Below are 26,934 nucleotides of genomic sequence, written 5' to 3' on the forward strand. Positions count from 1 at the left end.
TGTTTACATGACACTTTGTGGTTCCCTGAGAGCTCTGTGGATGTTTTTCAGGTATTATTAAAAATTGGAGGTAAGGCCTCCGTTTTTTTCAGGTGTAGAAACTGAGGCACAGAGAGGTTAAGTGATTTCATATTGGTTAGTAAAAGGCAGAGCCCAAAGTCTTACGCCTGTGGTCTGCCCATTTGCTTCAAGGCATAATAAGCCACTGGAGTAAAGAAGCCCACTTGACTCAAGATTTTTCCATATTTGTTTTTATTTAAAGACTCAGAACACAGTCATCATAGTTCATTTGTAACCATCACTGTCAATGTTTCTTAAATCACACGCTGACACTCGGGTATAACAAAAAAACGTTTTCTGAGCTGTGCAAAGTACAAAGGAATTTGTTCAGAGTCAGTTAGCTGAGACCATTTGGAGTAGCGCAAACTTGGCATTTTAAAAAATGACGTTGATGTTTGCCAGAAGAATGCTTTTTGCTTTGAAGGTAGGAAGTGCATGCACATTTTCTACTTTGCATATCTTCCTTTTCTTGCATTCACTTTACTCAATGGGCCTAGGGTGCAGCTCATCCCTGCTGGAGGTGCAGGATGTCCTTGGCAGCCCGGGACTCCATTTACATCATTTGCTGGTTGGTTATACATTCCAGACTCTGCTGCTGCTCAAATGGTATCAGTTTGGCCAACAACGGCAACAACAACGAAAAATTACTCAACAGTTAAAACAAATGAACCATTCAGTCAAACCAGAAACAAGGGCTTCAAATAAGGTGTACGGGTTCAATATATCAAACACCAAGACATACCATTACAGATTCTTCAAGGCAAGGTAACCCCCACTCCCCCCACCCCCCAAAAGGTGACACTTTTCTCCTGTTTTTTAAAAATTTTTTGTTTTGTTTTGTTTTTGTGGTTTAAGTTGCCATTAACTAGAACTGCCACAAATGTGCTCAAAACACTGATTGTAAGTAAAACACTGATGCTGGTTGTGTATTTCCTTCTTCCCCAAATGCTCTGGCTTTGGTCCCGTGAGATTAAGAGCCTTCTAGAGTTTGCAGTCTCAGACTCTTGGAGGTGAGGTTGACTACTACGAGTTCTGCAAGGGACCAAAATTATCTTCTTTCTTCGTTTAAAAAAATTAACATAGCAATCAATTGTCATTGTCCTCTTCCTTTCCTTCCTCCCTACCCAATAAAGTATCTCATTTGATGGTGTTGGGCATAAACATCTCTCTTAATTGTTATTTCATGGACCAGTTGAGTATCCATTATGTAAATCATCCAGGTTTCTTTTCTGGCTTGGAGTCTTATGGCCATATTTCTGTTTTTTTTTTTTTAGCATCATGTGAGCAGGAGCAGAGAGAGAAAATGAAACTCACACTAGATTCTTCCTTTACTTGTTAGCCACTCTTCTCATAGAATATTTGAGAAGGGTGAAAGTAAGGTTTTTGAATTATCTGAAGATATTGATTATCTGAGCTTTCACTAGAGAGGAGAGTTGCCTGTGTTTATCATTTGGGTGTCTCTATCAATCAATACACATTTTGTATAGTGATATGATTTTTATATACACACATATGCCTTTTTGGCAATTTTTGCTTGCTAGTCAACTAATTTATCATCCCTGATGGAGATGTGCTGGTTTTGATCAATTCCACAGACAGTGCTCTCTATTTTTAGACCAGTGCTCCCCCCCCTTTTTTTTTTTAAAGGAAAAAATTTTTTAAGTCTGCTATCAGCTGGAAAGAGGGAAAGAAGTCCTTTTCCTCCTGACAATAACAGGATCCTTTTGGTGTTGGTTACCACCCAACAGTAATAAATAGCCACTGAACCATCCAAAAATATGAGATCTGAAAATAACAGCTCAGTATTTCAAAGGCACCATGTCTGGCGGGAGGCTGACTGTCTGGAATTTGTTTGTCACATCCATGAAAGCCAAGGAAACCCTACGTTCCTAAGGACAAATTTATGCAGTTCAACCTAAGTCAGAGTGTTTGTTTTTAAGGATGGGGAACATATGGATTTTTACCCTTCTATAGATGAAAACATATCATTTGGGAAACAAATCTCTTTAGAACAAGACCACTTTCTAGATGTGACCACTCAGGTGGTCTCAAATGGCTGATCTATATAACCAGTGCTTCTGTGATATACAGAAAATCAAGTATTTCTTCATAACTATTATTCTCTTAAAAGCCACTTGTTTTTAAGACCTAATGCAGTCAAAGCCTCCTGTCATCTTCCTCTTCTTCCATCCCTTCCCCCACCCCCTGCCCCCGAGTCCTGCAGAGCAACACTATTAGATTTTCTTTTCCATGTTTGTGACACAAAATTGAATCTACTTGCTTGCCTTTATTGCACCTTTTAGTCCCTGGTAGATGGAAGTCTGAACCGCCTAGTAGAGAATGATATTGTTCATTTCCAATGAAATTTTAACCAAGCTGTGAATCTGCACAATGGTTGAAAACTACATTTTTAACAGTAAGAAACCACATTTGGAGAATGCTAATTACAGCCATTGACGTTTCCCTCTGATGGAGTGAGAGGAAAATTCCACCATCTTGGGCCAGTGTGGACCTGCAGTGTTCTTTTTATTGCCACGTAAAAGTCAGTTAAAATGGTTCCCTTCTCCTGGAAATGCTCCCAATTCTTGAATAATTGTCACTGTCTAGACAGAGCATGGGGTTTTAGTAAGGGTTTAAGGAAATTGGCTTTTTTCAAGTCCTCTCCCCCTACCACCCAAATGGATTCTCTCACTTACTCCATGAAACATCAGCCAAGGTTTTGATCTACAGGGCATGGACTTCTTGGTATGCTCCAAAGTTCATATGGTAAATATAAAAACATCTACATGTTTGATCTCTCTCTCTCTTTTTCCCTCTCGTTCTTTCTCTCCACTGACATTCTCTCTTTTAAGCAAAACCAAGTCATTCATAGTTTTACCAAAAGGCAGCACCAGATGTATGAAAAAATAGGAAATGTATGACCTATTAGAAATATATAAAGTCTAATAGCTTTTACATAAAAAGGTATGTCATAAGAAAAAAAGGTGATACTGGAGGGTAAAAACAAAAATTGCTGCATATACTACTGAGAGGAGACACACAGAAAAGGATTCCCCGCCCCCCCGCCCCCCCCCCCAACAACCTAAAGCCACATGGGGGATCTCTAGCTTTGGGGAGGCCCTGCCCAAGGCAGTTCTGCAATTCTCCTCCCCTTCCCCTCTCCAGATGAAAAACATCTCCCCTTCTCTGAGCACCCTTGCTGAAATGATTAGGCAGCAGATTACTGAGGTATATAGAAAGGGTGACTGTAACAATTTGGATTCCCCATTGGATCCTCTAGGGCAATGCCTGAAGGGGAATTCTCCCTAAATGCTTCTCCACCTCCTGTCACTTCTTCCCCAAAGAAGCATCAAACCAATGTGGCCTGTTTTCAATGCTTCCCAGCAGCCCTCCTGGACCTCTCAAATCCATCTTGCATAGGCAGGAAACAAGAGCACTGCAGCTCAGACAAAATAAGTTACAGCAATAAATCAACTTTCTTCTTATTTTCTCTTTAAAAGATATTTTCTCTCTATAATTTACACAAAGGGAGTTGGCATTTAAGTTGAGATACAATCCAAAGCTGTGTTCTCTTGGTTAGTGTCTAGCCCTGGCCCCTTCCCCACCTCCAGGTCCACAGCATCCCTCTGGTTACAGAAACACAGCAATGCAGCCCTGGGCCTTGGGAGCAGAAAGGCCTGGGAGTGTCTTTGGAAGAGATGGTGACAGTGGAGAACAGTGAAGCCTTCCCTTTGTTTTCTTTTCTTGTGCTATGGAAATTTCCTCTGGAAGGTCTTTTGGTTTGGAGAACGGTGGTGGATGCTAGGGGGAGAACGCGCCAGCAAGTCCTCATCAGAAACTTTCAACAAAGCTTCCAGGGAAGAGGCCCGTCCTCCCGTTCCTCTGCAGTGTGCCTTTGTACCAGCCATCCTCTCTCTTCTTGTGCACAAACACAATGTCTCCTTCTTTCAGCTCAATCTCAGCCTCGCTCTGAGGAGGGTAGGAGACCACAACTCGGTACCTTGGAAATAAAACATCAGAATGGGTCATCTGGGTACTGGGATACCAAAAAAGCACCAATAAGGACCTCATCATTGACAAGTGTGTTCTCAAAGGGTCAATATTATTAAGAAAGGAAGAAAAAAGCACCATGATTAAAATGGGAGGGGTATGAGATTTCCTGGCAGAAGACCCTTGGGTATGAAACCTGGCCTTGCCAACTTATTTGACCTTAGAAAAAACTATTTCACCTCCCTCAGACTCAGTTTCATTATTTGTGAAATGAGGGTTGGATTAGATGATCTCTAAGTCCCTATGAAGCTCTAAATCTAAACCTTTGGTTTTAATCAGTTGTTTTTCAGTTCCGTCCAACTCTTTGGGGTCTTTTTGGCAAAGATACTGGAACGATTTGCCATTTCCTTCTCCAGTTTATTTTAGAGATGAGGAAATTGAGGCAAACAGGGTAAAGTGACTTTTCCAGGGTCATACAGCTATTAAGTGTCAGAGGGAGGATAGGCAACTTCAAATTGGCCCCAGGGTAGTTTCAGGTAAAAGATCTGTCCAGTTGATCTGAGTGGCTTTGAAAAGCAAGATGTTTTGGATAAAAAAAATCAATATTGACTAACAAAGGCCTGAAAAACTTTAGTTGAGGCTTAGTTATGAAAGTTCATCCAGCTTGAGAGTGAGTGTATTTCTTTTGTGTTGTTTTTTTTTTTTGTGGGGCAATGACTTGCCCAGGGTCACACAGCTAGTAAGTGGGAAGTGTCTGAGGCTGGATTTCAATTTGGGTCCTCCTGAATCCAAGGCCAGTGCTTTATCCATTGTGCCACCTAGCTGCCCCTTAAAGACAACTCTTCTACTTGTCATCTTTTTTTTTGTTTGTTTTTTTGTGAGGCAATGAGGGTTGAGTGACTTGCCCAGGGTCACACAGCTAGTGTCAAGTATCTGAGGCCAGATTTGAAGAGTGTATTTCTTTTATGTTCACTTCCAATGACCTTAACTTGTCATATCATTTCTGAATGTGTGTCATCTTCTCATTTATAAACAAATCCTAGAAAACACCCTCTTGCGGGCTCTGACTACTGACCTCCCTGACTTTAGTCTCAACTAAAATTCCACTTTCTACCCAAAGCCTTTCCTAACTGCTCTTAATACCAGTGCTTTCCTTCAGTTAATTATTTCCTATGTATCATATAGAGATAGAGATAGAGACAGAGATAGAAATAGAGACAGAGATAGAGATAGATCGAGATATAGTATAGATATAGATATCATATAAATAGCTTGCTTTGTATTTATTTCTTTGCACATTGCCTCCCCCATTAGACTATTAGCTCCTTAAAGGCAAGGACCGTCTTTTTGTATCCCAGTGCTTAGCATATAGTAGGCACTTAATACATGTTTATTGGTTAATTGTGGTCTGGAGTTTGTTGAGAAAGGGACTAGAAGGGAAAGAAGGAAATGAGTTCTAGAACTGGACACCAAGATAGGGTGAAAATGAATAAAAGGCAGGAAGGTTGGAGTTCAGGAGATATCTGAAGGAGTTAAGCTGGCTCATGGGACATAGAAGATCAATCAATTAATCCACAAGCCTTTATTAATGTTGGCAATGTGCCAGGTCCTGTGCTAAGTGTTAGGAATACAAAAACAAATGTGAAAAGGGCCCTCATCTAAGAAGCTTACTTTCTAGTGGGGAAGTCAACATGTATGGCTGTGTGTATATAAAGAACAAATAAAAACTAAATCAGAGGAATTTAGGGAAGAAGAACTTGTGGTTGGGGGGGGGAAGGGTCAAGAAAAGTTTTATGTAGAAATGGTCCTTGAGTTGAGTCTTGAAGAAAGTAAGGGATGATACAAAATAGGGGTGAGAAGGGAGTTGGGAAGGGGTAGGAAACAGCAGAGGGAATGCTGTATGTGAAACACAGAAAGAAGGTCAATTTGGTTGTAGATCACAGGAAGGAGACTAATGTATAATGCTTAATGGTAGAGTCCAGCTTTTGAAAAGCTTTAAAAGCCAAACAAAAAAAATTATACTTTAGTCACTGGAGTTTATTTGGTAGTCGAGTGGCATGGTTAGACCTGGGCTTAAGGAAAATCACTTTGCCAGCCATGTGTTGGATGGATTAGAGTGGCAGGTAGCTAAATTAGGAGACCATGCATAGTCTAGGTGAGAGGTGATGAGGGCCTGAAATAAAATAGTGTTGTGTAAGTAGTAAGAAGGGGATAGATGCAAGACATGTCAAGGCAGGATAAGTGACAAGATTTGGTTCTTGATTGCATATGTGGGGAGAGGCCAGGAGCGTGCTGGAGCCAGCTCCTCTGGGAATGTTCAGTGTGAGTGACAAGAAAACACTACAAATCAAGGCTTGGTTTATTGTTTTATTGATTTCTAAAATTAAGAAAATAATGGAGCTAATGCTAATAACTGGAGAAATGTTGTAAACTTTTTTGGGTGGAGAGCTGGTTGTTAAACATTTATGAGCACACTGAAGAGCCAAGAATAATGTTAAAGCTGCAAGGTGGCATATGTTGCAAAGTCAAGGAACTCAGTGCCTTGAGTTGGGGGCCCAAGGATTGTTAAGATTTGGAGAATCTTCAGAGGAAACTGAGGCAAATAGTGTTAAATGATTTGCTCAGAGTCACACAGCTAATGAGTGTCCAAGGTCAAATTTGAACTCAAGTCTTCCTGACTCTAGGCCCAGCACTCTATCCACTTCACCACCTAGCTGCCCTATTGGAAAAGAAGGACACTGTAAAGACCTTGGGCCAAAGGTGAACCATCTACAACCAGAAGAATGAACCACCTAGAATCTCACAGGTCAGTGAGTCCTAAAGCCTGGGATTAGGTACTTCACGAAAATATTCTATACATGCCATAGTTATCAGTTTCTTTCTCTTTAGAATGGGGGGGGGGTTTGAATTGGATGACACCTAAAATCCCTTTCTAGCTCTAAATATGTGATCCTGTCTGAAACTATAGCCTTGCTGGGCCATAAATCTACTCATCAAGATTTCACATGAGGCTGTGTCAACACTGTTAGTGGTTGTCTAAAAACATCATCTTGGGTTCTCTTGGAAGAAGGTCATCCATGAATGCCTTTTCCACTCAATATGACTCAGTAGTCTAGACATATGCTTTGCACTTATTTGCATAATTGCTAACAATAGCACCCATTGCAATCAGCATGTGGAAGGTGTTAGACAAGTGCTAGAGTGTAGAGGACCAACAAATGCAGGTCTCAGAAACGCAGATAGAAGGGAATATAGGTAGCACTCAGCACACTTTGATCAAAGTCCCCATCTCTCTCTTCTATACTCTTACCCAGGATCTATAAACCTTCAGGGGATGGAGAGCAAAGGACCAAAGCAGGTTGCTGATGAAGGCTGGGCCTGAAAGAACCTGCCTCAAGCTCTTCACCTGACCTTTAGTTTTCAGCCAGGGAACTAATCTCAGAAGATTAAACCTTGTTTTAAGCAGCTACACAAATAGGGCCAAACAAGGATTTCCTTTGTACTCACCCCCAGTCGCTGATTTTCTGCACCTCTCCTCTCTTTCCCACCAGGTGTGTACATAATTGTTTCCACCTGAAGGGCTGAGGCTGCCCCTATTTTGAGACCCATTTTGGATTTGAGCAGGAAGTTTACTACATGGTGTCTCAAAAGTCTTAGTGCCCTGTTAAGCTTTAATAACTTCAGAAGAATGAGCACTCTAAACATACAAAAACATCATTTGAAAGTACCATTATTTGTATTTCTTTTAAATTTATTTTTGTAAAAATTGAATGATAAATTTTAATTTTAAATTTAATTTTCTAGATGATATTTCCTCAGATCGGTAGAGGAGGTCCTCTTGGTTGGCCACTTTGGTCACTTGATTTATTTCCATTAGACTTTTTTTTCTTGTAGGGTCACAGAACAACTCTCATGTGTGCATCAGACTCTATCTAGTTCTTTGAATGATTTTAAGGCTAGGATTTTCAGTCACTAAGCATAAGCTGATTTTTAAAAAGTTCCAAAATCTAAAAGTTTTAACAAAGTTCTAAAAATCAACTGTCATATTATATAGCATAAGATTGGTGGTTATGATGAATTTTAATAAAAACATTGATATTTTAAAATTTTGATTAATTAACCTTTCAAATTCTTGATATTTTTAAAAAGCATTTATACTTCTCAAGTCACAGCAGCTTAAAAGTGCACTAAGACTTTGGGGACCCCCTGTATAGGGAGAACTACTCAGTCAACCCTGTTGACTTAGTATCAAGCTCTGTTCTTGCATCCTTGTTTCCATTACCTTTGTCTGAGTTCCTGCTCTTTTGTCCTTTTGCGTAAAAACTGTTAGGTATCTTTCCTGGATCCTGGACCCTCCTTAAACTTATTGTTATAATTTGTCCATCATTTCCAAGAGGACCAATGATGTCACGGGGTGGTGTCTTGACTCGTTTATGAAGTGATTCAAGTGAGTTGCACAAAGTTGTCAGTCTGGATCTCTCTTCCAGAGTCATCGAAGTCCATTATAGCAAAGCATCTTAAACTGTAGATTGAGACCTCATATGGTATCTCCTAACTGAATGTAGGGGTTGAGAAAAATTTGGCAATAGTAAAAGGTTATGTATATCTATTTTATATACTTATGTATATATAAATGAAATATATAAAATATATTTATATAAATGTAAAATACAAAATAAAAACCTATATTAAAAATTTCTTGGGTGAAAAGGGGCGAGAGTGGAAATAGTTTAAGAAGCCCTGCACTATAGTAAAACTGCTTTCCACCTAGAATTTTAGAGGTAGTCCTGAGTGAATTAACAGCTGTATTAGGGCATTTCTACTAGAAGAACTGGGCAGCTAGGTGGTGCAGTGGATAAAGCACTGGACCTGGGGACTCCTCTTCCTGAATTCAAATCCAGCCTCAGATACTTACTAGCTGTGTGACCCTTAACCTTGTTTGTCTCAGTTTCCTTATCTGTAAAAAGAGCTGGAGAAGGACATGGCTAACCACTCCTTCCCAAGAAAACCCCAAATGGGGTCAGGAAGGGTGGGACACAACTAAAGAAACAAACAAAAACAACTCAACTAAAAGAGCTACAACCACATTGTTATCTGTATGAGGTGACCCAGGGCACCTCTGGTATATGGTCTGATGCCTCAGCAGGTGTGAGGATTTAGTAGTGGGCTAGTGGATTATTTGAAGATCAATAGCTGTCTTGCTCCATGCAAATCCTTGGACTGAAGACAGCTGAACCATCTCCCAGTGATTCTGCAAACTATATTTGTGGAGGAATGGAAGTGATGTAGTTAAACAACTGCTGTACCTCAGTTAATGTTTTTGGGGATAATCCAGTATTTGCTTAAAATCATCATCTCCCCAGATTGACAATTAAGCTCATGTTCCAGGGCCTTAATTTCTAGCATTGTCTTGAATCAGCAGAGCTGATTGCTGCTGATGGGGGAAGAGAGCAGGCACATCTTGTGGAAGGCAGGGCCGGCTGTGAACATCTTTGTGTGGGCCCAGCTTCCCATGCCAGCTGGGGAAGACAAAGCTTCGCTGAGACAAGGGACATGGAGGGCCTCCTGTGGTCAAAGCTCCTACCCCTGTGGAAGTGGGTTCAGCTGAATTCAGCATCTCTGCCATTAACCTCCTAATTAACAGTTGCTTCTCAAGAGCCAGTGGCCCTGGCATATACACTAGTGCTCCAAATCTGGAAAAATCAATTGGTCATCTTTTTCCTTGGATAATAAATCTGGCTGTCACTCCCTTTCTGTGTGCAAAGGCAAATAATAGGAGTTGAAATGTGCTTGGCTAGCTGAGGAGGGGGAAGCAGTCTATCACCCACTGTAACCTTGTGGCCTCACTCTGCTTGTAGAATAAGGACACCCCAATTATAGGCAGTGTGGAGAAAGGAATGCAGAAACTCCTCAAACCACAACATCCAAGGTGATACATGAGAAGATCCAACTGTAAACCAGGCTTGGCTAAGTCATTGCCAAACACCAGGCCTGACTGGTGTCTCTGGGCTATCATTGCTGGTGAATCTATTATGTGATCAGTTTGGAATGAAGGGACTCTAGTGAGGGCCTGCATCAAGGGTTCAGGGCTGAGATTTCAAAGTAGTATCAGAATCCTTTTCACATCCTCTCCCCCTTCCATATTATTTAATTATATTCTTGTTAAAAAGAGGAAATATGGAATATTGGATGTAGAGTTGACCTTGGAGGCAGGAAGCCCTGAATTCAAGTTCACCCTTTGATAACACTTTCTTTGTGACTTCTGTCAAATCAATGCTTCAAGCATCTAAGACAGGAAGTCTTTAACTTTTAGGTGTATGAACTTGGTTTTTTTTAAATTTTTATAACAATATTTCAATATAATTGGTTTTCTTTAAGATCCTAAGTATTTTATTTTATGTTTTTGATAATATTATTCTGACAAAGAGTCTATAGATTTCACCAAGGGGTCTATGAATTAAAAAAGTTAAGAACTACTGCTCTAGGAATTTAAGTTGCAGAGCAGGTGCCAATTTGCTTTGGTAGCGGGCATTTTTTCATACAGAGTTCCCTATTCTGATGAAATCATAGATCCCTTCCAAAAAGAGGGGAAAAAATCTTGTCAACTGCTTCTTTTTCCACCCTCCCTCTCCATTACACCTCTCCGTGGCTCCTTTGTGACTTTCATTCTCTTTTCCTATTGAGCATTTCACTGGCTAGCTAGTCAGAGGACCTGGGTTCAAATCCTGATGCTGCTATTTACTATCTGTGTGACCTTGAACAAGTCACTAACCTCCATGAGCCTCAGTTTCCTCATCTGCAAAATGAAGGGCTTAGTCCCTGAGGCTTTTCTAGATCTAGGGGGGATTAGACTTTAGAAACTAAGAGGTAGATTCTTGAGGTAAAAACACAGCTGCCCTGAGGACAGACATTCTGAGTAAAGCTTCTGCATCAGTCTGATACAGAAAGCTAACCAAGGGGCTCTCCACTCCTGGCTGGTCCTCCTTTGGAGTCTTCCAAATTTCCAGCAGTGGGAAGCAGCCGCTCTGGCATCTGCCTTCCCCTCCCCTCCAAAGTCTGTGTTACATACTTCTAAGAGGCAAAATTTTGTTCCCGACTTCCTATAGAAGTTCTAGCAAGGGAAGTGGCCCCAAGAGGAAAAGATCAGAGACTTCCAACAGTAGGGTTTCCCAAAGTCAGCGTCCTGTGGAGCCCTGCGGGGCTAATACAGCTGGACTTGATCTACAATCCCCACAGCCTCCAGAAACCTGGGATTATTTGGAAGCAGTCACCAAATTCAATCAAATACTGGAAAGCCTGGTGGAAAACTCTAAGCTAGGAAAACAAAAATTTCTTATTCATGCTACCTAGCTTCCTTGTATGGGAAACACCTTCCCAGGGGTGAGAGGAGGTCAAAGGGGTCAGGAGAAAGAGGCCACCGTTTGGGAAAGGGAAATTGGTTTCTCTGCAATCACAAATAGCAAATTAAAGGTGCCGTGTCTGTACACATCTGTGTGTAGATCTATATTGCTGGGTCAGTGAAGGGTTAATGTTCCTGGAGACAGCGATCTGATCCAGGATTCCAGCTGTTGATTCACCTTTCGTCTCAGGATAGCACCGGGGCATTTTATAAACACAGACTGTAACTTCCACAAAAATACCTTCATCCAATGAAGGGAACAAATCCATTTCTAGCCATTGCCAGTGGTCATAAAGACAGTAAGCCAAACTCCTGGCATGGTGGCTCTGTTTGCTCTGGCATCTGCATGAGTCTCTTCAGGAATGCCAGGAAGAACAAGCGGTTCCTGGGATTGCTCTGTTTAGGGCAGCACAAATGTGAACAGATGGCTGCTGGGAGGTAAGGAACAGCCCAGCTACAATGGAGACTACACAGAGGTAGTTCTTTTCTCCCTCCCTCTCTCCCTCCCTCCTTTTGCACATCCACCGCTCTATGAAGCTGCGTCTGTGTGTGTGTGTGTAACTACCATGCCACTGAGAAGCAACTAGATGGGAGAAAAGAAAAGAACCCTTGTTTCTATTATGTTTGCTTCAACTCTTTTTCCACCTACTCTCCCTACTCCCCCATTCTTAAGGGGAAAAAATGCAAAAGATGAGATTTCTCAGCGACCAAGCAGCTCAGTTCTGGCTTTTGCCTCAGCTGCCAGATGTGACACAAACAAGCAGTTTCCAAAATGTAATTTGTTAGAAAAAAGTAATTTGGTGCTTCTGAGCAATTCAGTGATTTAATGAGCACAGATGGATGTGGAAAGAATTTATAAGAGACAAGTGTTTAACGTTTCGGTTCAGATTATTCTAAGACCATGCACTATTCTTTCTGTTGTATAGAGGTAATTAATATTCCACGTTATGGGCATGAAGAGCCACAAGATCAGTTAAGGATCGAGGCTACACCACTGCCATGTGAGTTAAATCATAAATCAATTAGAGAAGCTGTCCTGCTGTGTTTAATTAAGGTTATCTCAATTACAGCTTATTTTCAGACGCAAGACTTCAAAAATCAAAATGGTGAAAATCAAAATAAATTCTTATCACAGCATATTGCAATTAGTTTTATTTGTATCATGGTGACCATCTGATCCGTTCTGCAATAATAGGAGTTCAAAGTGGACTCATCTGGAGATGATGGGTTTGAGTGGCACTGGGTTTACCCACTGCCAGGGCACAGGCACTCCATTCCCCTATTTGCAGCTGTGTGGATGGGTGGGTGGTGAGGACATTTCCAACTTCCTCCTTCTTAAGGAGAAGCAGTAGATTTGAGACCTAGGAGAGCCTGAACGTGGCACAATAAGTTCTCAATGAAGGTGAGACAACAAATAGACACTTAAGTGAATGTTATAAAATGGAAAAAAAATTGGTATTCCAACTGGGACTTTGGTGGAACTCTCTCTCCCTTCACTTCTTCCATCCCCCCTCCCTAGAGTATATATGTATATATAGTACATACACACAGCTGCTAGTCTTAATTTTCCCCTTTCAGCCATGTTTCCCAACTCTCTAACCATAAAAAAGTCCCCCTAAACTCAGCAGGTGCTCATTCAACATTTGTCAAATGGTTGAAAGAGATAGTTGACAAATAGGGTCAGATTAATGTTTTGAAGTATTTTGAGGTCATTTGAAAGGGATCTTTAGAGATAATCTAAGGCAGAGTGATCAAAGCGGAATAAAACCTGAATTCATCCTCATCAGGAAGACCTGGGTTTCAATACTGATCCCAGCACTTGTTACCTCCATGACTTTGGTCAAGTCACTCTACTTAGATTCCTCCTCTGGTACTGAAGATATCAGTAGAACCAGACTTATAAGGCTGGTGTGCAGAACACAACAGGGAGGTGACATACTCTGTGACCCTTAAAACCAGAAACTGTGATTATTAGTAGTAGTCTAACCTCTCATTTTGCAGATGAATAAACTAAGTCTCAGGCAGGGGAGGGAGCCTGTTAAAGCTAACACTGAGCTAGCTGTACGACCAGGACTAAATCCTTGTTCAATGTCTTCTATATCATGTTCCACTTCCTCCCATAAGCTCTGTTGAACAAGGTAGGTAAATGCCCCAAATCCCTGGGCAGAGCTAGCTGCTCCCTTCCTTTATTTTTTTGTTTTTGTTTTTGTTTTTTTTGCAGGGCAACAGGGGTTAAGTGACTTGCCCAGAGTCACACAGCTAGTAAGTATCTGAGGCCAGATTTGAACTCAGGTCTTCCTGAATCCAAGGCCGGTGCTTAATCCACTGTGCCACCTAGCTGCCCCTGATCCCTTCCTTTCTAACTGGAGGGGGAAACTAATTTCATGGGTTCCTGGGAAAAATGCCCCACTGTCCTCTGGTATGACTCCCTCCTGAGAATTGAATAGTCCCTGGGCCTCAAGTTTCTTTATTTGAAAAGGAGAGGGAGTTGGATTAAATGACCTATGAGGTTCCTTCCCAGGCTAGTTCTATGCCTTGATTGTTGTTGTGTTGTTTTTCAGTCATGTCCATCTCTTTGTGTGATCCCATTTGGGTTTTCTTGGTAAAGAAAGTGGAGTGGTTTGCCATTTTCTTCTCCAGATCATTTTACAGATGAGGAAACTGAGGCAAATGGTTTTAAGTGACTTTCCCAGAGTGACACAGCTAGTGAGTGTCTGAGGTCATATTTGAACTCACAAAGATGGGTCATCCTGACTCCAGACTCTATCCACAGCACCAGCCACCTGCCTTTACCTTGATAATAAAGGACTACTTTACCTCCAGCAATTGCCTGGGTGATTTCTATAGATTTGCAGCTTCTTGAGGGCAGTTCCCTTCTCTGTAAAAGGGGGATAATAATAGCATCTACTTTACAGAGTTGTTGTAAGGATAAAATTAAATAATATTTGTAAAGTGCTTGACCTTTACAGTACTTATAGTTTATATAAACCTTAAAGTGCTCTGTAAATACTATCATCATCTCACCACCACCACCATGATCATCATTATTGCTTCTGGCTCTTTTCATTACACATTCACTGATCCTTTTTCCATTCTCTACAGAGCAACAAAAGACAAATCTATTCCTACATGGGTGAAAGACCAGACTTAGATGCCTCCTAACGCCCCTTCTTCCTCCAAGATTTCATGATTTTAATGCCCTCATTTTACAGTTAGTAAAGAAGTACTAACTATGTGACAGGCACTGTGCTAAGCACGGGAGTGACAAAGAAAGGCAAAACACAGTCCTTGCCTACAAGGAGGTAGCGCTTTACAGATGAGGAAATGGAGGAATAAATATTAAGTGGTTTAACTTGTGCTTTAATTTTCCTATTGAAAACCTTCTAAAATGCATCAGTTATGCTCATTTTAAAATGTATCATCATCACCACTCCCACCACCACCACCATCATTAAAAAAAGACCCCAGGGGCAGCAAGGTGGCGCAGTGAATAGAGCACCGGCCCTGGAGTCAGGAGTAACTGAGTTCAAATCCGGCCTCAGACACTTAACACACACTTACTAGCTGTGTAACCCTGGGCAAGTCAGTTAACCCCAATTGCCTCACTAAAAAAAAAAAAAGACCCCAGTTTCCTGTCTGGGGATAGGACAGGACAAACAAACTGGCAAAGTCAATAAAAAATTAATCCTTCGATATCTGGTGATCTTAGTGGGCATGGCATTCTGAATGTTGATTTCATTCCTGCAAGGTAGAGCAAAAATTAGCTATGTCTTTTGCCCAGGAAATATCCCAAAAAGTTTTGTTGGTGACTTCTAAACACAAAACTCCTAAACCAAAATACCTCATATGTGCTCATTTTGTTGTGATTTGCTTCTCTCTCTTGAAAGTAGATAGTGAGGGGGCAGCTAGGTGGCGCAGTGGATAGAGCACCGGCCCTGGAGTCAGGAGTACCTGGGTTCAAATCCGACCTCAGACACTTAACACTTACTAGCTGTGTAACCCTGGGCAAGTCACTTAACCCCAATTGCCTCACTAAAAAAAAAAAAAAGTAGATAGTGAGGAGAAAAAATAATTAACTAATTAATTGATTGTTGCAGTGAATTGGGTTCTGGTTATTACACATTTTTACTTTAACTGCCTGTATCAGGCTTAAGTTTATAACATAGCTATGAATTAGAGAGATGATGTAGTTCTTTTTAATAGACCTAAAAACGGCTCCAAATACAAGTATAATAATCAGCCTGTGTTTAAGATGGCATCTTCTGTAATGTTTTACAAATTGGGTGAACAAAACTTGATTTGCCACCCCCTTTTCTACAGTCTGTAACAGTCCTTTCCTTCCTATTCCTTGAAAGTATGACTTTCTAAGTGCAAATTTACCCTCTTTTTCTTTTTTCTTTTTTTTTTTTTTTTGCAGGGAAGTGGGAGGAGGCGTTTCCTCTCCTGGAGATATGCTTTTTTTCTATTTAATAGAATGGAGGTAGCCCTTTCTGAAGTTTCTCCTTGCTGGTCCAGAATTTCAACTTCATCCAATACATATGGCTCAGAGAATTAAGGATCTCTCTGAACTGACCCTTAAAGAGGAGATGCAGATCTTTTATTTCTATCTCCTGAACCAAGGACTCAGTAAAAATGTAAGGTCCTGGTTGGTCTTTTCAGGAGAAAGTTGACATTTGACATGGTAGATTTAAATTTCAACACAAGAGGTTTCTTCGAAATACACAGAACTTTCCAATGATGAAAACTGGGAAAGGCTTTCTGAAAGAAGCTATGGCATCTCCTTGGGAGATATATAAGAATCTGAGCAACTACATGACTTGGAAGGTCAAAGCAGAATTTATGCACAGACTAATTGGCTATCTGGAGAGAATATGCTTTTGTCACAGCATGGTTGGTGCTTCTCAAGATACCAGGGAAGGCTCGGGATAAGGGACTCTTTTTTTTTTTTTTGCGAGGCAATGAGGGTTAAGTGACTTGCCCAGGGCCACACAGCTAGTAAGTGTCAAGTGTCTGAGGTTAGATTTGAACTCAGGTCCTCCTGAATCCAGGATCAGTGCTTTATCCACTGTACCACTTAGCTGCCTCCAGGTTAAGAGTCTCTGTTCCTGATGGAGGCAGATATCCCAATCCATGGCACCCACCTCAAGGTTGTTGGAGTATACTAATACACCACTTGGTTGGCAAGAATAGCTTGTTATCTTCCTCTCCCTATTGTGGAAGGTGGCCTACATAGAATCATAGATCTAGAACTGGAATGGGTCTTAAATGTCATCTAGCAGAACCCCTTCATTTTAAACAAGAAGCTGAGGCCCAGAGCGGCTAAGTAATAAGTCATGATTTCAAGTTTGGTGTTCTTTCCACTGCATCTCCCATGTTGAGACTGAACAAAAAGGACAGGGAAGGACACAACATCTATTTCCTTTATCCACATTACCTTTCTCGGGGCAATGGCTTGGGTTCTGGACGGATGGCCGCCATTGAAGGAGGAGGCTGCCTGATCGGGGATGAGATGGAGAAGTTCAGATCCAAGGAGCCGGTCTTCCGGTGCAGTGGTTCCATCCCTATGGCTCCCTGCATCTCACTCTCGATTGGGCAGGAGCCAGCCCTTCCATGGCTGGACAGCAGTGACACTTCAGGTCCCACAGCACCCTGGAGAGCTCCCTCAGCAGCTGCTGCCTGGGGGTCATGAGTTGGGGACACAGATGGGGGTGAGCGGGACTTCTTTTTGGTAGATGCTCCTGCTAGAAGTTTCAACAGCCCACTTTTCTTCTCTTTCTGGAAAAACACACACACACAAAATAGAAACCAAATGTGTTAATTCTTTCAAATTCCCATGTTGCTAGCACGAGAAGGTCAGCCTAATTCTATTCTAAACTTAAAAAACAGAGTTATTAAGCTAGAAAGAAGAAAACAAGCTGTTTATAACTCTTGTTTTCCTTTCTATTTCTAAAGCCAGTAAGAAGTACACAAAACATAAACATGGCCAACACATTTGGGGAAATTGTTCAGAAGGGATACTCGCTCTCTCTCTCTCTCTCTGTACTGTCTAATGAATGGATGCTTCTCTTTTTTACATTTCAACAGGTCAAAGATATTTTAATTTTTTCTTTCTTTCTTTTTTTTTTGGGGGGGGGGAGAGGCAATAAGGGTTAAGTGACTTGCCCAGGGCCACACAGCTAGTTAAGTGTCAAGTGTCTGAGGCAGGATTTGAACTCAAGTCCTTCTGAATCCAGGGCCAGTGTTTTATCCACTGCACCACCTAGCTGCCCCCAACGATAATTTCCTTATGGGATTTCATTGGTGTGGAAATTCCTTTCATTGACACAGATTGGAGCCATCTACAGTATAACACGTGACTCGGTTGCCTGAGCTCATGTGCTTTGTCCATGGTCACAGTGTCAGAGGTGAAATCTGAACCTAGGTCTTCTATTATTCCATTCAGTGCATAGTGATGCCTCTCATATGTTTTCTCTATTTTATGTGAAAATATAATGAAGGTCCAAAGGCCAGTAGAAAGAACTGCTCTCACGGATTTTAGCAAAGACTTCTAATTCCCATCCCTACCCTCAGGTTTATAAACTATAAAAGGAGAAATGCATGAAAATACTTATTTTATAGTAATATGCAATACACTCTTTATTAATACTTCAAAAGGCCCATAGTGGGCCATTGGATAAATGTCAGCTGACTTCTCTTCACCCAATTTTTGCAAGTTAGCTTTGAAGTTCAAATGGCAATATATTACTTAAGCAGTTTCAGTAATCTCCTCAAGATTATATTTACCCAAACTATAACACAATTCACAGGGCTATGTCTCTAACCCACTTTTATTCTGAGAAGCTTACAGTTTGAACTCTGCCTTAAAATTCATAAAGATTGGTTGCATGGCAGTTGAGATCCATTCATTCTCTTAACCTCAAACTCTGACCCAGATATTTCAATTTCTTCTGGTTTCTCCACTTTGGTTTGTGAGTTTCCATGATGTATGAGTCCTTCCTCTTCCCCCCCTCCCCCCGCACTGTTAGTATTTTAATATATATCTGATTCCCTATTTAGATTGTTTCTTTTTCTTTTTTTTCTTGCGGGGCAATGATGTTTAAGTGACCTGCCCAGGGTCACACAGCTAGTAGGTGTCAAGTGTCTGAGGCTGGATTTGAACTCAGGTCCTCCTGAATCCAGGGTCGGTGCTTTATCCACTGTGTCACCTAGCTGCCCTTCCCTATTTAGATTGTTTAAGCAGTCTCTTTATTACATCATGTTATATTCAAACATTATTTAGAGCCTATACTAAGAACTTCAGGGACATGGGGTTAAGCTATGTTGGCTAATTATTCTATGATAGGCTCCTTGGGAAAAGTTCCCAGCAATACCTAAAGCCCCATATATTTTCCACCCACAGGCAACATTTGAAAACAAACATTGAGCATAATTTTACTTATACTATCTCTTCTACACAAAGTGTCTTATGAGACATGAAATTCTGTAGTCACGTGCATATTCATTTGTCCTGGAAAGTCAAGATCAATGTTTAGTAAAAATACTGGAATCTGCTCTAGCTCATCTGCAGTGTTTTGTGGGCCTGCTGAGTCTGCTTCCAGGGTTTTCCCTTGGGTTTTGCCCTTTCGCTATCTGAGGACAGAGATAAAAATGGGCACGTTAATTCTTCTTGCACTAACAACAAAAAAGAGGGTGAGTACTTGGAAACAATCAATTTTTGGCTCACTTTGCTGCTGAGGAAATACTCTAGTTGAGCCACTCTACTCCCAACCCCCAACCCCTCCTTTCCCCCCACCACATACACACACACAGACACACACACATCCACACATGCACACACTCACATATTCTAATTTAAAGTAAAGAGATTCAAGGGGCTGTCATAGTACTCTGGCCAACACTGCATAGTCACGAAGAACGAAGACTGAAGTAATTGGGACATTTATCTAACCTTAAAATTATGAGGCTCTCCTCTCAACATCCTCCCACTAGGAAGCTCTAACAATTCTCCAAGTATGTGAAACATTCCCATTCCATAAAGTCCCACCCGTCTGTCCCAAATGAGAACATCTGTGTTTGTCAAATACATATTCAGAGACTGGTGACCTTCAGGTCATTTACATGATACAATAGCTACTCCAGAGAAAGCCTTCTCTGATTAAACTCACAGTCCCATGGGGCTCCTTTATTTACAATATACTGCTTCAACAATCATTTTATGTGTATTGTTGGGACACTTCCTTGAAAAAATGAAATTGGACCAGTAGTCAGCAGGTCTTGAATTGTTTTTCAATTGAGATGATGGATTTCCACTGAGCCTTTACCAAACCCATGCGACCCGAGAAGTTTAGGCATGTGGTATGGCTATGGAATTGAATAAATCAATCAGCAAGTATTGAAAATTAGTCACCTATTATGTTCTAGGTACTCTGCTAAGCCTTGAGATACAAAGAGAAAAATAAAATGGTTCCTGCTCCCAAGAAACATATATTCTAATGGGTGAGACAACATGAGAGTCTTTCTGTCTATCTGGTAAATATAAAATGAACAGATCTAAATATATACAAAGTAGTTAAATACAAGGTAGCACTTGTGGGAATTAAGAAAGGCTTCTTGGAGAAGCTAGTACTTGCACTGGGTCTTAAAGGAAGGAAAGAATTCTATGAGGTAGACTGTGGATGGGAAGCACATGGCTTCATTAATACCATACTCTAAATAACTGGGCTAATTGGCCATAGACTCTTGCATGTCTATGTGTTAATAATTGATGAGTCCCAAAGTACATACTCTGTCACTCCAACTGGACTTCAGGTGATTTGAGAATGGACCCTGATACTTCTTTCTATATCTGACATCCTACAAAAGCATCCACTTCAGCATACACTTTATGCTTAATGCATGTGGCTTTGTTAAACAGATTGGGTCAATCCTTTCTGGCGAACTTCTAGGAGAACAGGGCAAAAATTTCCTAGGATGGCCACAGACTTTTGTTTTGTTTTTTTTGTTTGTTTGTTTGTTTGTTTTTTGTTTTAGTGAGGCGATTGGGGTTAAGTGACTTGCCCAGGGTCACACAGCTAATAAGTGTGTGTTAAGTGTCTGAGGCCGGATTTGAACTCAGGTACTCCTGACTCCAGGGCCGGTGCTCTATCCACTGCGCCACCTAGCTGCCCTGGCCATAGACTTTTAAAAAAATTTTATTTCCAGTTCCAAATTCTGTCCCTTCTTCTCTTCTTCTACCCCTTCCCCTACCCATTGAGAGGGCAAGAAATATTATATCCATTTCTCTCTCTCTACACACACACATATATGTAAATAAAGTCATACAAAACATATATCTACATTAACCACCATAGACAGATTTTGATCTGCACTGATGGATGGAACTCCAGAACTGAGGAGACTGTAGGTCTATTTGAGTTTATGGGTAAATGTTGCTTGTCTACTGGGAATCCAAAATAAACATTCTGAATGAGATTAGAGATCTAGAGAGAACAGGCACCTCTTAGGACAGCAAATTCTGCTCAATTTTAGAGAAGTGGAAGTGAGGCTTGAAGAGGGCAAGTGACTTGTCCAAGGTCACAGAGGTAATACATATCAGAGGATTTGAACCCAAGTGCTATTTTCCAATGTACTGTACTGAGAAATTTCCACATCTACCTGATGCATGATCTAACTATCTGCATATCTGGAGTAAGCTGGGGAGGATGGAAGTGGTTTTTAAGCCTCTTGGCTAGATGGTGAGAACACTGGACACTACATCATTCAGAGATGTGGGATATTTATTAGGGAAAAGAGATTCCACGGGAAGGTCATGATAGTTAGGCTGTGGAAGGAGTTATACCTGTTTAGAACAGGACTTCTTATACTTTTTTCACCGGTGACCCCTTTTTGCCTGAGAAATTTTTTACTTGACCCTGGGTATATAGATATAAATAAAATAGGTATACATAATCTTTTACTGTTGCCAAATTTTTCACGACTCTCCACATTCAGTTATGTGACCCTATACGGGGTCACCACGCATGTTTAATAAACTTTGGTTTAGAATACTTATTTAGCTCTTTAAGAGTAGGGATGGTTTTATTTTTGTCTTTACATGTCCCTAGTTCCTATCACACATTAGGTAATTAATAAATGCTTACTGAATAACTGATTATTCTACTTGTTCTCAGAGGATGGAACAGGGTGCTATGAGAAGGTTCCACAGAGACAGATTTACATATGACACGGTTGGTGGGGGAGGAACTAATTAACACTGTGAAAAAGTGGAATGAATGAATTCCTTCTGGAGGCAGAGTTTAATATCATTGGAAGTCTTGAAGCAGAGAATGGATCACGACTTTGTGGGGGATTGCTGGGGGGGGGGGCAGTGTATGGTAGATTCCTGCTACGCTTTAATTTGGATTGGGTGACTTCTGAGATTTCTGGGTGTTTTTGATTCTGATTATATCAGAATCATAGACTCCGGCTCCTCCATAAACCTAGAATGGGTCTCACTTCTGCCTCTTAAAATCCTGGCCCAGACTCTAATGCTTCACGAAGCCTTTCCTGATCCTCCTAGTTAAATGTGATCTTTCCTCTGAACTCTTAAATTACTCTATTCATACATTACCTCACCTTTGCCCATTTTAGACTCTTTAGTATACATTATATTTATTTACACAAATATCTTATCTCCCCAGTAATAAGTTTCTTAAGAGCAGAGACTACATATTATTTTCACCTTTATCTATCACAGTTGTACAGTGATAAGGCTCAGTGTTGGAGGTAGTGGCCTGGAAGCCAGGTAGGCATATCTCTGACACATACTGGCTGTGTGATCCTTAGCGAGTCACCTAAGATCCCAGTACCATAGGCCAATCTCTAAGACAAGTTTAGAGAAGGTTTACATCTGAATTGGTAGGGGGGAATTTTCTTATCTGGGAGTTTACTAAGCCAATGAATTCACAGGTCCAGTCTCTATCCCTTATCTCCCTATGTTAATATACTAAATCTGTCAAATACTATCATCTAATGGAAGGGATGAGCAAGCTCAGTAAGATGTGAGAAGTGATAATATACAACATTCTAGAATTTCAGTCACTGTTACCATAGGCTACCATATGGGCATAATGGGGAGCTGCTGGTGGTGTAACTTTTAGGGCATCTGGAAGACTCCTCTCTTTTCCACCTCCTAAAGCTTTCACTATTTCCTAGAATTCTATTGTTAGAGTTTCCTTTATTAGAGTCACTGGCTTGTCCCCTCTTAAAATGTAAATGCTTCCTGGGGGGTAACACATGAAACTGGTCTAAGTCATTAATGTTTTAGGATGGAATAGTTCATCAGAACATAATTAAGAGTTGGGAGAGAGATTTTGATAGTGGAAGTTCAGAATATTTTACCAGTATAAGATGGAGGAGGCCTGGTTAGAAAACAATTTCTTTGAAAAGTCGAGGGGTATCTGATCACTCATTAGTGGCCAAAAGAGTTCATTTGATTTTTTTTTTTTTTTGGTGAGGCAATTGGGGTTAAGTGACTTGCCCAGGGTCACACAGCTAGCAAGTGTCAAGTGTCTGAGGTCACATTTGAACTCAGGTCCTCCTGACTCCAGGGCCTGTGCTCTATCCACTGTGCCACCTAGTTGTCCCGAGTTCATTTGATTTTAGACTATATAGGAGCAATCAGTCAATCAAAGAGCATTTATCAAACACTTACTATTTTCCCTTCATTGTGCCAGGGATACAAATAGAATGAATGAAACCATTCTTACTCATAATAAACTAATGTTCTAATGGAGGAGATTCCTAGGCAGTCTAAAATCAACAGTATATACCAACTTACCAATATTATATCACTTGATCCTAACAACAACCCTGAGAGATAGATGCTATTATTATCATTCCCATTTTATGGAAGAGAAAACTGAGACAAACAGAGGTTAAGTGAGCAGCTTGCCTAAGGTCATACAGCGAGTTAAGTGTCTGAAGTTAGAAATGACCTCAGGTCTTCTTCATCCCAGGCCCAGTGTTTTATCTATTGTACCACCAAGCTGACAAAAGACATGATAGGCTGAAAAGCATCCAAATGAAGGTGTTCAGGGCAATAAAGAGCCTTGATAAAACATGCCATTGTGAGGATAAACAGATGGAAATAGGCATGTTTTTCCTCATGAAGGTTATCTTGAAGTAATTGAAGGGATGCCCCATGAAAAGGGAAGCAAGTCATGTTCTTCTTCATTTCCAAAGGCTGAAGTAGAAACCAGGGGTGGATGTTACAAAATGGCATTTTTAGGTTTAATATAAGGAAAAATTTAATGGCTAAAACCTCTAAAAACGAGATGGATTGTCTCTGTTGTGAGGAGCTGGGTTCCTTTCATTAGAAGTCTTTAAGAAAAGGCTGCATATCCACTTGGAGGGTATACTGTAAGGGGAATTCTCATTTAGTTATGAGTTCAATTAGACCTCTGGGATCCATTTCATTATTCACTTCTTAAGGAGGGGAGATGTCGAAAAGCCAGGGGTCAGCATAAACACAGCAACTTAAAGGGGGCAGTCCTTTTATCAAATATAATTCTGCTCTGTTATAAGCTAATGTGTTCCAGAAATTTCAATAGCAGATAGAGTGGGAATGAATTAAGTCGCTAAGGGTTATGGTAAAAAAATGCCCAGAAGGTTGACAGTCACAAAAAATGATAAATTACAGATTAAAGAAACACTGCAATTACACATGAAAATACACACACATAATAGAGATTAGCACATATTATATATGTTTTGAGTATATGTGTACGTTGTTGTTGACACTTATTATTATTTTTTTTTTGGTGAGGCAATTGGGGTTAAGTGACTTGCCCAGGGTCACACCATAAGTGATAAGTGTCTGAATCCGGATTTGAACTCAGGTCCTCCTGACTCCAGGGCCGGTGCTCTATTCACTGTGCCACCTAACTGCCCCGATACTTAATTCTTGAAGAGGACCAATGACATCATGAGGGTGATATCTTGACTTGCAAGTGAACTGGATTTAAGTGAGGCAGGGCTGTGCAAAGTCACCAGCCTTACTCTCTCCTCTACAGTCATCAGAGTCCATTGGCAAGACATAGGTCAGGATGACGGGCGATGGCCCCCACATGTGTGATGTATACTGGATATAGAATGGAGGGCTCTGCCAGTTATAGTTGCAGTCTCCCCAAACCCTGAGTTGCACTGGTACTGACGTCAGAGCTCATGTGCTGATGTCATTAAGGCAAAGCTGGCTGACCAGCTGTCCTGGTTCTGTGTTTAGGAGCTGTGACTACCATAGACATGAGAGTATTGGGCACCTTGGATAGATAAGGTGGAAGAAATGTGGGACTTGAAGTCAAGAGACCTTGCTATAAAGCTGTGTGACCTTGTCAAAACTACTACCAGCCGGCATGACTGGCAGATTTATTTCTACCTTTATGAGCCTTCATTTCCTTATCTGTAAAGTGGGGCTAAGGCTACCACCAACATCACAGAGTTGTGAAGAAAACACCTTGTAAATTCTAAAGTGCCAAAGGACTGTTAGCTTTTATTGACAAGAGTGTTAATTTGTAGTAACTGTTAGATAGGCTAGAGTGGGCCTATCATTTCTACCTAACAGCTGCTAGTGGGGAAAAGGCACTGGTTCTGGAGTTGGAGGGTTCAAATCTTGCCTCTGGTAGTTAATATCTGTGTGACCTTTGGCAAATCACTTAACTTCTCTGAACTTCAGTTTCCTTAAGCTCTAAAGTGCTGGGTTTGGGCCAGACTGTTGTCGAGGTCCCCTCCAGTCCACCTAGAGATAGCTAGATAGCACAGTGGATAAGAGTGCTGGATCTGGAGTCAGGAAGACTTGAGTTCAAATCTAATCTCAGACATTCACTAGCTGCATGACCCTGGCTAAGTCATCTAACACTACTTCATTTTCCTCTATTATAAAATGGGGTTAATAATAACACCTGCCTCTGAGATTGTTGGGAGGATCAAATATTTGTAACATACTTAGCACAGTTCCTAGTGCGGGAGCATAATAAATGTTTGTTTTCTTCCTTTCTGCCAGTTCTGGAGTTATAAGCCTGATTTAGCAAAAGACGAACTACGTTTAGGCCACTGGAGGGCACAGTGTAGCTGTCTCTTCCTTTAAGAACAGCCACCCCAAGTTGTCAAAGGCTTGGCAGTGTGTACCATAGCCACGCTCCACCCCACCCACCCTCAACCAAATGCTGGGGGCTCTCGATGCTCTAGGTTCCCCTTGGGATGTGCATGAAGTAAGGGGATGCAACACTGGTTCCTGTCTCCTGAGAGTGTGGTCAGCAGATGAAATAGAATTCAAAACAAGACCTCCAGAATGCCAATGGAAGATGGAAGAGAATGAATTTACAACAGATTCTTTGGCTAGTGGGATAGAATGATGTTGCTAGTACTAATATTGTCTTCTAAGTGTTACCTGAAGGTTTATTAGAGTTGATGAATGTGACATAATGCCAAGCCAAAAGTAAGTCAATTAAAGTGGTCGTAAAAAGAGCAAGAAATTGTCCAAAAAGAGAATTAATTAGGAAATTGAGCACTGTGAATTCAAAACAATTTAATAGGAAACTTCATGTTGAAGCCCAATCCCAAGTGAAAATTTGAATGGCATAAGTGTATTTAAAGCCAGTCAAGTGGAAGACTTAAGCAGAAACATGCAGCACATGGATGGTCTTGCCAGATATCTAGTAAACTCAATCTAGAAATAGTTGGAATTTCTTATGGTCCCCTGGAATTACCTGTTTGGGACTCCCCCTTAATGCTGGGCCTGTGTTTTGAACCAATCCATAGGGCAATCTTTGACTTTATTTAGAGCTTCAGGGTAGTTGAAGGGAAATTCTAAGTTTTGGGGGGCTGAATGAAAAAATTTTCTTGGCCAGTGGCGAATGATAAATGGAATGTATTCCATTTCTATGGGGCCCTCTTCCAGCTGACTACTTGCTCCTGGTGTCCAGCTGATATGTTTCAACAACCCTGATAGAATGGAAAGATCCTGGAAGGCAGGGATGGTTTAATTTCTTGTCTTTGTTTCTCCAGCTACTAGCCAGTGCCTGGCAACGAGGGGGGCCTTAATAGCTTGTGGATTGATTGACTGATTGGCACATTTGGTTGTGATAGCATAGAACTGCTACTTCAGCAAACTTCTGCAAGCTTTGTAGATCTTGGGATATATTTGACCAGATGAAGAATGGTCTAATGAAGAAACACTGGCCATTTCACATGAGCTATGTTTTTGTACTTATTTTTATATTTCCCATCACCATTAAATTTGTTTATAGGAATCCTCTGGCCATATGTCCATTAACATAGCATTTTAAAGTACTTTACATATGCTATCTCATTTAATTCTCATGCAAATTCTGTGAGGTAAGCACAATGAGTATTACCCTCTTTTACAGATGAGGAAATTGCTTTAGTCAGTCAATAATCAACAAGCATCTATTTAGGACCTAGTATTTGCCAGGCACTGGGCTAAGTCC

General features: G+C 40.9%; 1 protein-coding gene across 3 annotated transcripts in view; it reads right to left on the bottom strand.

Moving 5' to 3' along the window:
* Positions 1–235: 235 nt before the first annotated feature.
* The window catches only part of SH3RF3 (SH3 domain containing ring finger 3), a 570,619-nt gene continuing 543,920 nt past the window's right edge, over positions 236–26,934 (bottom strand). For all 3 annotated transcript variants that reach the window (XM_043997997.1, XM_043997998.1, XM_043997996.1), the window contains 2 exons: positions 16,884–17,224; positions 236–4,060 (listed from right to left, as the gene is read on the bottom strand). In XM_043997997.1, the coding sequence (XP_043853932.1) occupies positions 3,892–4,060; positions 16,884–17,224 (510 nt within the window). In that variant the 3' untranslated portion in view covers positions 236–3,891. The remainder of the gene's footprint in view (positions 4,061–16,883; positions 17,225–26,934) is intronic.

This window comes from Dromiciops gliroides, chromosome 3 (genome assembly GCF_019393635.1).
Source record: "Dromiciops gliroides isolate mDroGli1 chromosome 3, mDroGli1.pri, whole genome shotgun sequence".
Taxonomy (NCBI): Eukaryota; Metazoa; Chordata; class Mammalia; order Microbiotheria; family Microbiotheriidae; genus Dromiciops; species Dromiciops gliroides.